General features: G+C 38.1%; 1 protein-coding gene across 1 annotated transcript; it reads left to right on the plus strand.

Annotated features, from left to right (window-relative positions):
* The first annotated feature begins 1,098 nt into the window (after positions 1–1,098).
* LOC101484359 (programmed cell death protein 10) lies at positions 1,099–12,765 on the plus strand. Its single transcript, XM_004540271.2, has 8 exons — positions 1,099–1,257; positions 2,736–2,953; positions 6,858–6,911; positions 8,379–8,496; positions 9,490–9,616; positions 10,499–10,577; positions 10,676–10,758; positions 11,903–12,765. Exons 2-8 carry the CDS (start codon positions 2,864–2,866, stop codon positions 11,982–11,984), a joined length of 633 nt encoding a protein of 210 aa, XP_004540328.1. The 5' UTR covers positions 1,099–1,257; positions 2,736–2,863; the 3' UTR covers positions 11,985–12,765.
* The last annotated feature ends 1,232 nt before the right edge of the window (positions 12,766–13,997 follow it).

Raw genomic sequence — 13,997 nt, forward strand, 5'->3', positions numbered from 1 at the left:
TTGACGATCCTCCATACTTTTGAAAAATTATTCTGTGGACTGATGAGATCAACGTTGAACTTTGTGGAAGGTTTGAGTCCCGTTACATCTGGTGAAAAATAGGACAGCATAGCATTTAATAAAAAAAACAAAACAAACAAACCAAAAAACATCCCACCAACAGTCAGACATGGTACTGGTAGTGTAATGGCCTGAGGTCTGCTTTGCTAAAGCTGTAGTTACTTATCATTTTGCAGATTCAATGGAATATTATAAATGAGCTATCAACAATATCTAAGTAACACCTGTCATTGATTCAATTATTATGGTCCAACAACACAGTGTATATGATTCCGTCAGTCATTCTACATAATGAGCTGATGCACTACAGTGGTGTTACAACTTTAACTCATTCACTGCCATTGACGTCTATAGCCGTCAATTGCAGTGAATGAGTCAATGGGTTTAACTCATTCACTGCCAATGGCTGGCAGTGAATGAGTTAATTTAAGTAAATAGTTTGGGTGCTCTTTTTTTTCCACTTTGAAAGCAACATTTACCAAATCAAATTGGGTTTAAATTCTTGGGAAGCACCATATTTCACCACAGCTGAATGTCTGTCTCCATCTCACCGTCTCCCTAGGACCCTTTCTCTCTCACACCAATGGTCCTCCTCTTTACCTGCTCCATGGCAGCTCCATATTCAACATCCATTCTGCAATATATCCACTGTCCCCTCCCCTCTGCACATGTCCAAACCATAGCCTTACCACTCTGACTTGGCTTCAGAGGCTCAACCTCAGCTGTTTCATTTCTTACCCTGTCCAACCTGCTCACAGTGCATCTGCATTGCATTGTAAATATTAGTCAAAATGAAATTAAGCCCAACAAGGAACTGAAGGACACAATGGAGCTGAGCTGAGCTGTGATGCTGCCACACTGCTGTCTCAGTCCTGGACTCTCAAGTCTGGATTCCCCTGAGAACTTACCGAGTCCGAAGGAGAGAAACGCCCGTGTGATATTTTTATCATGAGAAGACAAGACTTCCGCAAAGTAACTCAAAACTCTACTACGTGTACAATGTAACTATTTAAATGACGTCAGAGTCGCTTAATTTATCCGCTCTTTGATTGGACGGTGTGTGTTTACGTAGCAACGGGCCGGAAGATGTCGCTCGGGCCAGTCCTAAAAAACTTCCGCCTTAAGTTGTAGAGAAAACACAGCAGCTAAAAAGGCTATCGACGGCGTAACCATCCCATTTACGAAGTCAGACAAAAGGTAGATACCTGCTCACATTTTTGACACATACTGTAATGTACACATTTGTCCTAAACCAGCCGGTTGGCATGTTTTAGGATCTCAAAAAATATAAATCCAGAAATTACCAGAGCTAGCACGGAAGCTCGGCTCTTCACTGCTAGCAGTTCGCTACCATCGATATGCTCGGCCATAGGCCTCAGGTTGATATCTTTACGGGTAGATCGCGACAAATATAATACTATACCCACCCATTTGTTGTTCTGACTCTTGATTTTAACAGTCTCAAGAAAAATAGCCAGCTCAATGTAACGTCTACTTTATATCTACTCGGTTAGCTACGTCCAGTTAGCCGAGTCTCAAATACCTGGGCTTGTATACATCCAGTAAGCTGCTTAAGTGGTTGGGTTTGCCAGCTACCATCGCGTTTGGTTGAAAAATAGTAATGTTAATCTAGTTTATGACTTTGAAAAAAAAAATCTAAACATTTGTTTTAATGTAAACGTAATGACATCGAGAGATATTTGGCTAGCCTAGCTGAATACCCCAGATGGTATTTAGGAGGCTAATGTCTGATCTACATCTCCAAACTTTTTTGTTGTTGTTAATGTTATTCCTGTCATTCCTTTTGGACTTTTACATATTTTGATATGAATCAACAGAATTATGAATGGTGTCTTGCTTCTAATAAGCTCTTCTTAATTCCGTCAACTGTCATATATTTACGTTGCTGTTTGGTCATTGAAGGTTTGCTGTCATCAGCCAGGTAACTGTGCCACTCCCCTTCTCCAGACTCACAAAAGAGCAGTGTTTGAATGGCAATGGCAGCTTTATTTATATAGAAAATTTCCTTGTACGTAAACGTGCTTAAAACAAATGATGGAAACATTAAAAACCTGCGTAGGTTTGACAGTCTCTTAAGGCAGTCAAAATGGCAAAATAAAACTTTATGGGAAAACCCAAGGTTTTGAGTCAGCGAGCAGCTTGTTCCAAAGAACAGGAGCACAGTAGCAGAAAGACCACTCGGCAAACTTGGATCTGATTTGGGAAATATTCAAAAGATCTGCACTTGATGGCCTGAGAGGTTTGATTGGGTTAACATTGAGTCAGAGATAGGGAGGGAGGCAAGCCATTGAGAGCTTTATGAACTAATAGAAAGCTTTTGAAATGACTTCAATACTGGTCAATAGTATTAACTACTAACTAATAGTAATATGGTCAATTTGGTTTTCTTTTTGTCTGAACACGATAGAAAATGCTAGTTAAACAGTATTGAGTCGGCATTGCAGAATAAATATCTGACATTAATGAATTAGACATTACAGTGCATAAATACCAAATACAAATAGAGGTTATAAGGAATGTGTCATAGTGATTTTATAAGTTATATTTATTATTTCATATGTTTGTTAGGGTGTTCAGGAGTTTTAGTTGTGTACTTTTATAAATCCAGTTTCTTTGTTTACTCTGTTTTACTGTCTCACATTTTTCTTCTTCAGGCTACTATACTCTGGAGTTTGCGTGGTTTTGAGCGTGTGTGTGTGTGACTGGTTGAGTGTATGTGTGAGTGTATGTGAGCTGCAGATTCTTCCTCACTGTTACAACCAGAGCTGCTCCTCCCTGGAGGATGACAATGGAGGAGATGAAGAATGAAGCGGAGACAAACTCCATGGTATCCATGACGCTGTACGCCGTGATGTATCCAGTTTTCAATGAGGTAAAATATCACATGCTGGGGACAAAGGCGCTGATAGCTTCCCTGGACATCCCCTCATCAGGAGATGTGCAGGGAAGCTATCAGCATTAGCATGCCTGTATGAGAAACCAGAGACCCAGTAACACATTTGAAAATATATCCATATAGCAGGTGATTATAATAATGAATCGGCATAGCAGAAACAAAGATGCATACACAGTGCTGTGAACAAGTATTTGCCCACTTCCTGTTTTTTTTTGTTTGTTTGTTTGTTTGTTTGTTTGTTTGTTTTTTGCATATTACATACAGTTATATGTTTTGGATCAATAAACAAATGTAGATATTGGAAAACGATAACAGAAGTAAATACAGAATGCAGTTTTAAAATGATTATTTCATTTAATAAGGGAGAAACTCAACTTTGATTAACCACATTTTTTGAAAAGCTGAGTCGAATGTCACTAGCCACACCCAGACCTGATTACTTGGCGAATCAAGAATCTCTTAAATAGAACCTGTCAGACAAAGCGAGGTAGGCTAAACGATCTCGTAAAGAAACACATCATACCAAGAGCTTAAGAAAGTCAAGAGATGAAAATGTCAGTCTGGAAAGGATTATTCACTTTGTTTGCTTTAGGACTCCAGCAAATCAAAGTGAGAACCATTATTCACAAATGGAGAAAACATGGAGCAGTGGTGAACCTTCCCAGGAGTGGGCAACCTATCAAAAATACCCCAAAAGCACATCAACGTATCCAGGAGGTCAAATAAACCCAGAACAACATTAAAAGGACTGCAGCCCTGATTTGCTTCAGTTAAGGCCATTTTTCATGATTTAACAATAAGAAAAAATGGCATATGGGAGAATTTCTAGGTATAAACCACTGTTGACCAAAAGAACACAAAGGTTTGTCTCATGTCTACCAGAGTTTTGGAAGGTTTGAGTCCCGTTGCATCAGCATTTCATAAAAGAACATCATACCAACAGTCAAACATGTCTGAGCTGCTTCAGGACCTGAATAACTTTCCGTAATTGAGGGAACCACAAATTCTGCTCCCTACCAGAAAATCTTGAAGGAGAATGTCCAGCCATCAATTCATGCACTGAAGCTCAAGCTCATAAAAACCAAACAAAAAATAAAATGAAGGTTTTGGGGTGGCATTGTCAAGACTTTAATCCTATTGAGATGCTTTGGCATGACCTTAGACAGGCTGTTCATGCTTGAAAATGGCTTACTTAAAAGAAGAAGAAAAAGGGAAAAATATAAATAAATAAAGAAGTTTTGGCCAAACCTATTAGGTTTAGGGAGCAATTACTTTTTCACATAGGACCAGATGGGTTTGGATTGTCTAATAAATAGAATCTTGGGTTATCTTCGTCTAATATAAAGAGTTGTTTGATGGTTTGAAACATAAAAACATGAGAAATATGCAAAACATACATACATACATACATACATACACACACCTTGTCATTTGTTTTAGGCTGCTAAAATGCACTTCTGTGATAACCTCAAGTATCAGAAACCAGTCTGTGTTGTTTTTATTTTTAGTCATACTTGGCAGAGGTAGTGTGGAGATATTTGGGTTATTTAAAGTCAGACAAAGAAGCAGAGCAGCATACACTGCAAACTGTTGAAAGCATAGACACACGTAATTCCATAAATAGGTTTTACCATCTGAAGCAGTGCCGTCCTTACACCATTTATTTGCATTATACATACACGTGTAATGCAAGTCTTTACCATTCATGTCATGCATTCTAAAGAAAAAACAAACCAACACAGTGATATCTTGAATGTAGCTGCCCACTTTACTGTCAACAGGGCTGCCACGATTAGTAGACTAGTCACGATTACGTCGACTATCAAAATTGTCGACGACTAATTGAATAGTCGACGCGTCGTTTGAAGCTTTGTAAGATCCTGAAAGATGCAGGAATAAGTAGTGAGATTTAAGTATGTAGGTGTGAATGTGCAAATGAATGTGAGTGCGAATGGTCGTTTGTCCCTGTGTGTTAGCCTTGCGACAGACTGGCGACCTGTCCAGGGTGTACCCCGCCTCTCGCCCTATGACAGCTGGGATAGGCTCCAGCGCCCCCCGCGACCCTGAAAAGGATAAGCGGAAGTGAATGGATGGATGGATGGATTTAAGTATGTATGTAAAACAATGTTTTCCGAACGCCCACGGTCTTTCCTTACTCGGGTTAAACATGATATATAAGTCACTTAGATAACTTAAAAAAATTGTTGTTTGGCTTTTTTCAGTGTTTTATTTGTTCCTGAGTAAAACAGTTTGGCTGAGATTAAAGTTATAGCTTTCACAGAGCTGAACAAACGTTAAACAAAAAACTGATTAAACAGAAGTGTGAGATAGTAGAGAATTTACTCCAATGTCCTGTTATATTTTAGGGAGCAAAGAGCAGATGTTAAAAGTTTAATAAACTATTATCTTGTCTTTATTTTTAGTTGGCGCATACCTTAAACACTTAAAGCTGTAAGCTAATGATAGTTATATAAGAGCAGATGCATGCTGGTGCAATAAGCTGTACGTATTACATCCAATGGATGCATGATCTGAGTAGTCGACTAATCATAAAAATAATCGGTGACTAGTTGACTATCAAAATAATCGTTTGTGGCAGCCCTAATTGTCAAACACTTTAATGTTGGTAAGCACAGTAGAAAATGTTGGATTTAAGCGGCTGATTAAAGTCACTAACTCTTGTTACTAGGTCCCAGGACGTAAATATTTCTCTCAGATGGCAATTTCTCATCTACACACAGTGTCCACAGAAACAGCTGAACAGCTCTTATACTTCATTAACACAGAGGTTTTATGGTTAGGTCATATATGCACATGAGCCTCACTGCTCACTTCAAAGAGACATTTCTGGACTTCTTGTACCTTCTTTTTTTTTTCTTCATTTGTATTTATTTATTTATTTATTTATTGTGTCAGAGCAAAAGCAAAGCATAATTGAGTGAATATGACGCGTTTAGTTTGTTCTCCTTTGTTTACATTTGAAGGTTTCTTAAGTTTTCCACGAAGAGTGTTCTTAATTTCGAATTTATTTACTTGTGGGTTTGTTTCCCAATAATGTAAAACAGTTTGAATCTATACAAAATATGTTATACTACTTTAAAAAAAATTATTTTTATTGTTTTGATACCTACTTTATTTATTTGGAATTTAGTTTTTCCACTTTGTTTGCGTTCTTTAACTTCTTTGACTTGAAGCTTTTGCCTGGTTAGAATTGACTTTATTATATACCCGTGTCGTGTATTTAAATACAGTTGTTTAAAGTTTTACAGTATATCATGTGTAACTTCAGACAGAAAATAAATAACATTTAAAGCAAAATAAACTATATCTTCATACATCAGGAGTAAAAAGGAACCTTAAAGCTAGAATGAAACGGTGGTTTAATTGATACTAATATCGACTGATATGGAAAAGATCAATGTGATCAGATTATTTTTCATATCATCCAGCACTACAGCGTGGCTGTGTTTTTACATAGAGCCCAGCATTCTGATTACACTCAGCTTAAAAGCCCAAACATATTAAATATGGTCCATATACAGAGGCTCAAAACTTCAGTCCACATCAAAGGGGCATCTAAGTGTTTTCATAAATGTATCAAAATAAAAATTGTTCTTTGTAAATGATTAAGTGATTATGTGCTCTCCTTTGATGACATGATAGATACCCACCTACAGGGAGCTGATCAAAGACATACCAAAACCAAACTTATTTCACACGTAACTACTGTTACGTTTAACGCAAGACTGTATAAACCTGACCTGACATCTTTAATCAGAATGCTTTAATTTAGGATGAAAAAAATGTGTATACATAACCTGTGATGGACACAGGATGTCCAGATTTGGCATCAACATGTTTGCTTTCCCCCCTTTTTTAGCTGGAGAGGATCAACCTATCAGCAGCTCAGACTCTCAGAGCAGCCTTCATAAAGGTAAGACTGTGTATCAGGCAGAAGGCCCGAGACATGAAGTATTGCTCACACCTTCAAATTTTGCGTCATCTTTGGTTGTTATACCTAGGCTGCATTCCAGCTCGCGTGACACATTGCAGGTGCATCTGCTTTTTGTCTGGTGCCCTCACCAATAATGAGTTTGTTGCTTTGGCAGAATAACAAGAGGCATGTATTCTCCTTGACTGGCATGATAACTGGGTCATTGCAAAATGTGTGTCTGATGCAAACAAAGATAGGTTACAAAGATAGAAGCTGCGTAAGAGTTGGATGTAGCTTCTGTTTAACTTCTGAAGTATATTCAACCTGCATTCTTTTTAATGACCACCAGGGGGCAATCCATGTGGTTGCAAAAGGATCCACACCTATAGAAGTCTGTGGTAAAATGGTCTTTAGATTTTATTTTTTTGATGAGAGTGTGGGTTCAGTCACTCACTTTGGGTAATACGGAATAAAAAGTTAAGTCAGTTTTGTAAATTTTTATTCCAATTGTTAGATATGTGTATTATCCAGGATATGCTCATTGGCTAAGGGCAATTTCTATTGTTTTTAACTGGGAAGTAGTCAAAATCAGCTGTGTGCTTATCTGATTTATTTGTTTATTTTTGGTGAAATACAAAGTCCAGTTTTTTTCCCAGATTTTATTTCTACTACCTTTTCATGTCGCAGGATAGGTTCTTTTTCCTCGTTGTAAAATGAATTATGTTACTGCTTTCATTTGTCTGTATTTTTCCTTTTGTTTGTTAGAAATGGAGCTGGCCAGAGATGTGGGGAAAAAACTCTTAGCACTCTTACCTTTATTATCAGTTATGCATTAGGTTTTTTTTATGTTCCTTAAACTTGAGCACCTCAGTTTTCATACTTAGTGTTTAAATGAATTAACTCAGCAGGTATTAATAGAACATGAGAGGCACTGATATTCACACTCGTGCTGTGATTTGGACACCAGCCTGCAGTGATCAGAAGAGGTTTTTGTTAATAACAGAGCAACCTTCTGATTGCACTGGGATAATAGAAGCACAGTGGCACAGGCATAGATTGCTTCTATACCACTCCAGATGCCAGTTGTGTTAAGTGTGTGTGTGTGTGTGTGCGCGCGCAAATGAAATATTAATAGAGTTGAAGCGGCTTTATCATTATACAAACCAAAGGGACATTTGATCCCTTTACAGCTGTTTTACTTTGGCATTTGTGGGGCTTTTGTTCACTTGTCTCTCTGATTAGGCTCTCTGCTGCCCTCGCTGCTTCCTACCTTGTTGAATTATTCAGGTGGAGAGCTTTTGTACATTCATCTGAGCGCGTCACAGGGGACACCTGACTTTCAATACATTTCTGACTCTGTCCTATGCGCCTTCGGCTAAGCCCCCCTGGTGCTTTTATTGGAGAAGACAAACCGAGCGCCTTGTTTGTCTTGCTCACCTCACATGTATGACTCTCCTCTTCTGTCAGGCGGAGAGGGAGAACCCCGGCCTGACTCAGGACATCATAATGAAGATCTTGGAGAAAAAAAACATCCAAATCAACTTCACTGAATCCCTACTGCGCATGGCAGCTGATGATGTGGAAGGTGGGTAGAGAGACAGCATTTTCACACTGAAATGTTCTTGACTTCACCTTGTAAATGTGTTATATTCTCAGGAAGGCTTGTGTTGTCACATTATATGTTCACTCGCAAAGATACATTCATGTGTCCTCTAATCTTGCCAAAGCAAACTGTATTTGCAGTACTGACAGTGTGTCTAATGATTCAGAGAAACTTGATTGTTACGCATGCACCAGGACACGTCTAATAGTTAATTGGTTTAACACTGAACATCTGTTCTGTTCTTTATTAAAGCAAACATTGTTTGCTCCCACGCTTTTGGAAGTTTATGGGAAAATGCGTGTACTCTGCAGGAAACACCTGAGGGTTGAAACATAGTCAGCTGAGTTTCTAGTTAGAAAGTTAAAACTAGAATTGATACTTCTGTATTTAGGGCAGCTGCTTGCTGTTTGTTGTTTACATACAGTCAAATAAAATACACCAAATAAAACTGGATTCCAGATATTTGATTTGCCAAGGACACAATACTTGGTCAGGATTTGATTTCCCTTTGTTTTCTTTTCTTTTCTTTTCTTTCCTTCCTTCCTTACTTCCATGTCCAATTCTAAAGTGTTTTGATTTGGCAGCTTATGAAAAACATAATTCATCTACACACACATTTACACACACACACAAAACAGCTTGATTTTGCAGTTGATAATAAGACACCTTTATGTAATTCAAAATCTGCAGAGAGCCATGAATTAGTTTTTCTCTCTGGTGCACACAGATTTTTATGAGATGTTTCTAAGATGCTGTGTTGCTTAATGGTATTTTCATGCATCTAATTGTGCTAATGTCAGTGCAAGTACAGGCTTGTGTTGTTTTTCGATACAGCCTCACTTTAGATGCTATGTTAAGATGCTCTGTTAGATGTTGTAAATCATCTAGTCTTTGTGGGTGTGCTAAACATCTTTTTTTTTTTTTTGTGTGTGTGTGTTTCGTTTTTTTGTTTTGTTTTGTTCATCTCCCCTGCAGAGTTCATGATTGACCGACCTGAGCAGGAGTTCCAGGACCTAAATGAGAAGGCCAGAGCTCTTAAACACATCCTCAGCAAAATCCCAGATGAGATCAATGACAGAGTACGCTTCCTACAAACTATCAAGTGAGTGCGAATGCACACACACGCTCCAGGGTTTCCACCAGATTACAAATGAAAGCGGATATTGCACATATGCATTCTGTCTCTCCACACAATTAGAAATGGGCACCATAGTATTTGCATACTACTATGATGCAGGTGTTTGTGGTTGAAATTTTCACTTTCTCTTCCTTATAAGATGCGTGACTCTTTATCTATATATTTAATAACTATTTCAAGAATCATACATTGAAATTTGCTGAGTTGAGATCTATTTTTTTTGTTATAACTGTTAATTTATAACAATGCAGTGCTGGATTTTTTTTCTATGCTCTAATAAATGTTATAGGGAGATTGTTCAAAGATGGATAAAAACTGGTAAATATGCTCTTTTATGCTTGCATTCTTCTTAAGGCCCAATAGCTGTTTTAAATTTTCCATCACATCTTCCAAATGGACACCTTACACTTTTCCTGTGGCCCTTTTGTTTGAAATTGTGTAGTAAAACATCTGGAAAATACTGCTAAATTGGACGATTTTGTTTTGAAAATTCTACAACAATCATTGAAGACCTTTGGAGAAATATTGAGCAAAATGTTCAAACATTTTTCATAGTGCATGATTCCAGTTTCCTAAAAAATATTATTGATTTAACACAATTCAGTAGGCTATATACTGAGTTTGCATAAATTCAGTATTGCTAGTATCTATCTGATACCAATACCTGCGTTGGTATCGATACTGTCGATATTTAGATCCATCCAACAAGCTCTAGCAGACATCTCTAATAGATGTTCGAGATATATCGGGGGAAGGGGTTGAGGTAGTGCTTGATTCCGATTTTATCCTTTAGCTTCTTGGTTGAATTTGTGTTTGAAAAAAAAAATGTTTCATTTTACTTCACAGAGACATTGCCAGCGCCATAAAAGAGCTTCTGGACACAGTCAACAATGTCATTAAAAAATATCAGTACCAGAATCGCAGAGTGAGTAATGAATACGCTACAATTACTACTACTTGAATTATTTCACATTTTCCCCTCATTTCAAATGGATGTTTTTGCTTTATTTTCTGCTCGGCAAGGCCCTGGAACACCAGAAAAAGGAGTTTGTGAAATACTCCAAAAGTTTCAGTGACACCCTCAAAACATACTTCAAAGATGGAAAGTAAGTATGGCACCACGTGTTATGCCTCAGCTAATCAGTACCCTGTTTTAAAGACAGATTCTATTGAATCTTGAATTGCATTAAAACATAAAAAAGAGTTGGTAAGCTCTGTGTGCCTGTCATATAATGTGTGTCTCTGTTAAACATGTGCAAATGTATTTTCTAAAACTGCCTGGTCGTTGTTGCATATAGTGTGCATAAAGATATTTCACAGTAAAAGTTCAAGAAAGCAGTGGTTTCTAAAAACAGAGGAAACGGGTTCAGAAATTGTTGAATAATAAAGCATAATTTAAGATTTGTCAACGTAGAAGATTTGATGATCAACTGTATCAGTGGCTGAGCTAAGATCCAGCAAAACAAGACATCAACAGTCACCCGTATCTACAGCTATCAGAATTTGAGACTTTAAGGAGCTGTTTCTGTGGACTGTAACATCCTGAAACCAAAGTTATCTGGAATATCGGGCTTCTCTAACACCTTGTCTCAGCAAATTTTTCAAATATTTTAGCAATGAAAGGAAGTTTTAAAGAGGTCTATAACTTGTGTGTATTGCTGTTTGGATAACCCCCTGTTTAAAGCACTTGGGGGGACAGTCTTGCATCAAAGAGCAATTTATGAGTGTGACCACAGAAACCCCAACAGAGTCAAAAACTTGGGGTTTTATGGTTGTGGGTAAGTTGAGGATTTTATTTCAGATATAGCCACTATAGAAATTGGGTGAAAAGATTCCATATTTTGGGATGTGGGAGATTGCAATTGAAGCGGCAAAATGTTAACGTTACTGCAGTCCTTATTTGAGAAAACTGGTGTTCGTGGTTTTGTAGGAGGAACTAGCTCATAGTTGGTTATCATCAGATTGATAATAACTAATGCAAAGTGTTCCAAGGTATGACTTTTGTCCGTGTGCAAACAAAGTGTCATCCTGTTTTGTGTCAACTGTGGATAAAGTTGTTAGAGAGGGTCACAGGAGCATCCATGCTTGCAGGACTTCTACTCCTATTGTTTAGATTTGAATATCCTTAACCAATTAGATAAGGGAAGGCAGCTTTTCCACTCTTGTTCTAAAGTTGTTGTTCACTCTGTTGTACTGTGTATGATGTTCTCCAGTGAGTTTTCACAAGCTATCATTTTTCTTTGTTCCCAGGGCAATAAATGTCTTCATCAGCGCAAACCGGCTCATCCACCAAACCAACCTCATACTGCAGACCTTCAAAACCGTGGCCTAGCCCCACACCTCACCCCGACCCCACCCAAGAGACCACAGAGCCCCCTTCTCATTGTCCCTTGGGGAACAACTGCTAAAATGGCAGAGGCTTGAAGAGCACCTCACCCATATATGTAAATTAGAGTTGATTTTTTAGGGTTGGGGTCGATGTCATTGGAGTCGAGATTCTAGATTCCAGTTCAAGAGACTGAAAAGTGCCATTTGTTTTTTTTCAATGACGATTTTCCAGTCTTGAAGTGGAACTGAACAGGGGCCCAAAGTCTTGGTTAATTGATTTTATTTGGACAGTTTTAATTTATAACCCAAAACTTGTTTGGGAGGTGGTGAGGCGAGGTGTTCATTAAAGACTAATTGCCATTTTTCTAATATATTCATGTTGATCATTTTACTTTTAGCTTTTCAGTCATGGCTACACATCTGAGACTACATCCAGTAGGGATTGTTCTCAGTAGTCTATACCAGTTTTCTCTTCTCGCCTCCTATTTGTGTCATTTTTGCCACGGGCTGTATGGATTGACAGAAGCACCTGGCTGCAGGTCAAACAGTTGCGAGGAGAGGAAGCAGAGTTGGACATTTGAGAGGCAGATTTCGTTTCTCTTTATTATCAGAAGAAAGAAAGCCAAAAGACTTCCAGCACAGTGTGCGCCTTACCAAGTCCTGTAACATTCCCTCCTCTCAAGAGTGTAATGAAGTGGAGCCAGTCCCTGCTGTTGAGGGATGTAGAGAGAAAAGAGTTCTGTATTTAACTGGTTGCAAATGTTCAATAAATAGTTTCCAAATGATGATGCTTTTTTTATCTGTGTCCGTGTCCAGTGTGTGTGGGGTCAACTTTTCTGTGTGAGTGGGAGAGGATTTGCTTTGCAGTGGCATGGCCTGAAAAATAGATGTGTGGTCACATTGTTTTATTCAAAAAAGGATTTTACCATTTCAGAACAATGATACTTTGATAACGCTGCCAAATGGTCAGTTTGAAAATGGTTGCAGCTTTCTGTGGCTCTGTTTGTTTTCTTTTTTCCCCACTTGTCAAAACAGGTTTGCCGACATTTCTTTAAGTAGCCTTGAGCCGTTGCTGGAAGAAGATACGAGGGATCGGATTTCTATTAATCTCCTTACTTTCTCAAAAACATTGAACCTATCAGATCAGGGGTGGGGAACTCCAGGCCTCAAGGGCCGGTGTCCTGCAGGTTTTAGATCTCACCCTGGGTCAACACACCTGAATCACATGATCAGTTCGTTACCAGGCCCCTGGAGAACTACAAGACATGTTGAGGAGGTCATTTAGCCATTTGAATCAGCTGTGTTGGATCAAGGACACATCTAAAACCTGCAGGACACCGGCTCTCAAGGCCTGGAGCTAATACTAGAATATCTTTTTTAAATGTTGGTGAATAGAAATATAAAAAGACATGAAATGTGAATACAGGTAAATTATTATTATTTTTTTTTAATGTCATCCACCCACAACTGTTAAAAAAAGCTGTTAAACCCCTCAAAAACCAAACCTCCACATACATTTTTAAAACTGTCCTCTGAATACAAAGAAAATGGCATGCTATGCCACACCGATGGCTTTCGAAAAGAATGAATCGCAATTATCTTTTGTCTTTGTTATACACACTTAAACATTAAATATTACTGGTGGAAAACAAAAGTAATCATTTAGCTTAAATACCTCCAAACCTCAAATAATCATTTGCAGTAGTTACAGAGGAGACTTGTACAACCAGAGGAATACATTCATTCATCCAACCATTCATTCATTTATCAATTCATCCATTCTTCCCTTATGCTAGAAAATTAACCTTTTACAATGCACCTGATTTGCTCACAAAAACAAAGAGAAAAAAGAAAAACAAAGATTTTATTTTGCTGGTTACAGCAAAATGAATGATCACAGTTTGTTTGATTAAAAAAAATAGATATATAAATCATTTTTAAAAATACGCAATAGCAGCAACTCATTGCATTTAGGCACATGGACATGGGTCGTGTCCAAATTCATGGGCTGCATCCT

Source organism: Maylandia zebra, linkage group LG19 (assembly GCF_041146795.1).
Source record: "Maylandia zebra isolate NMK-2024a linkage group LG19, Mzebra_GT3a, whole genome shotgun sequence".
NCBI lineage: Eukaryota > Metazoa > Chordata > Actinopteri > Cichliformes > Cichlidae > Maylandia > Maylandia zebra.

What these genes read in the sequence shown, in the direction of transcription:
- LOC101484359 (XM_004540271.2), top strand. Translation starts at nt 2,864, where the DNA reads ATGACAATGGAGGAGATGAAGAATGAAGCGGAGACAAACTCCATGGTA. An exon ending in TGTATCCAGTTTTCAATGAG is followed by an intron (nt 2,954 to 6,857) that starts GTAAAATATCAC and finishes CCCCTTTTTTAG; the next exon opens with CTGGAGAGGATCAACCTATC. An exon ending in ACATACTTCAAAGATGGAAA is followed by an intron (nt 10,759 to 11,902) that starts GTAAGTATGGCA and finishes CTTTGTTCCCAG; the next exon opens with GGCAATAAATGTCTTCATCA.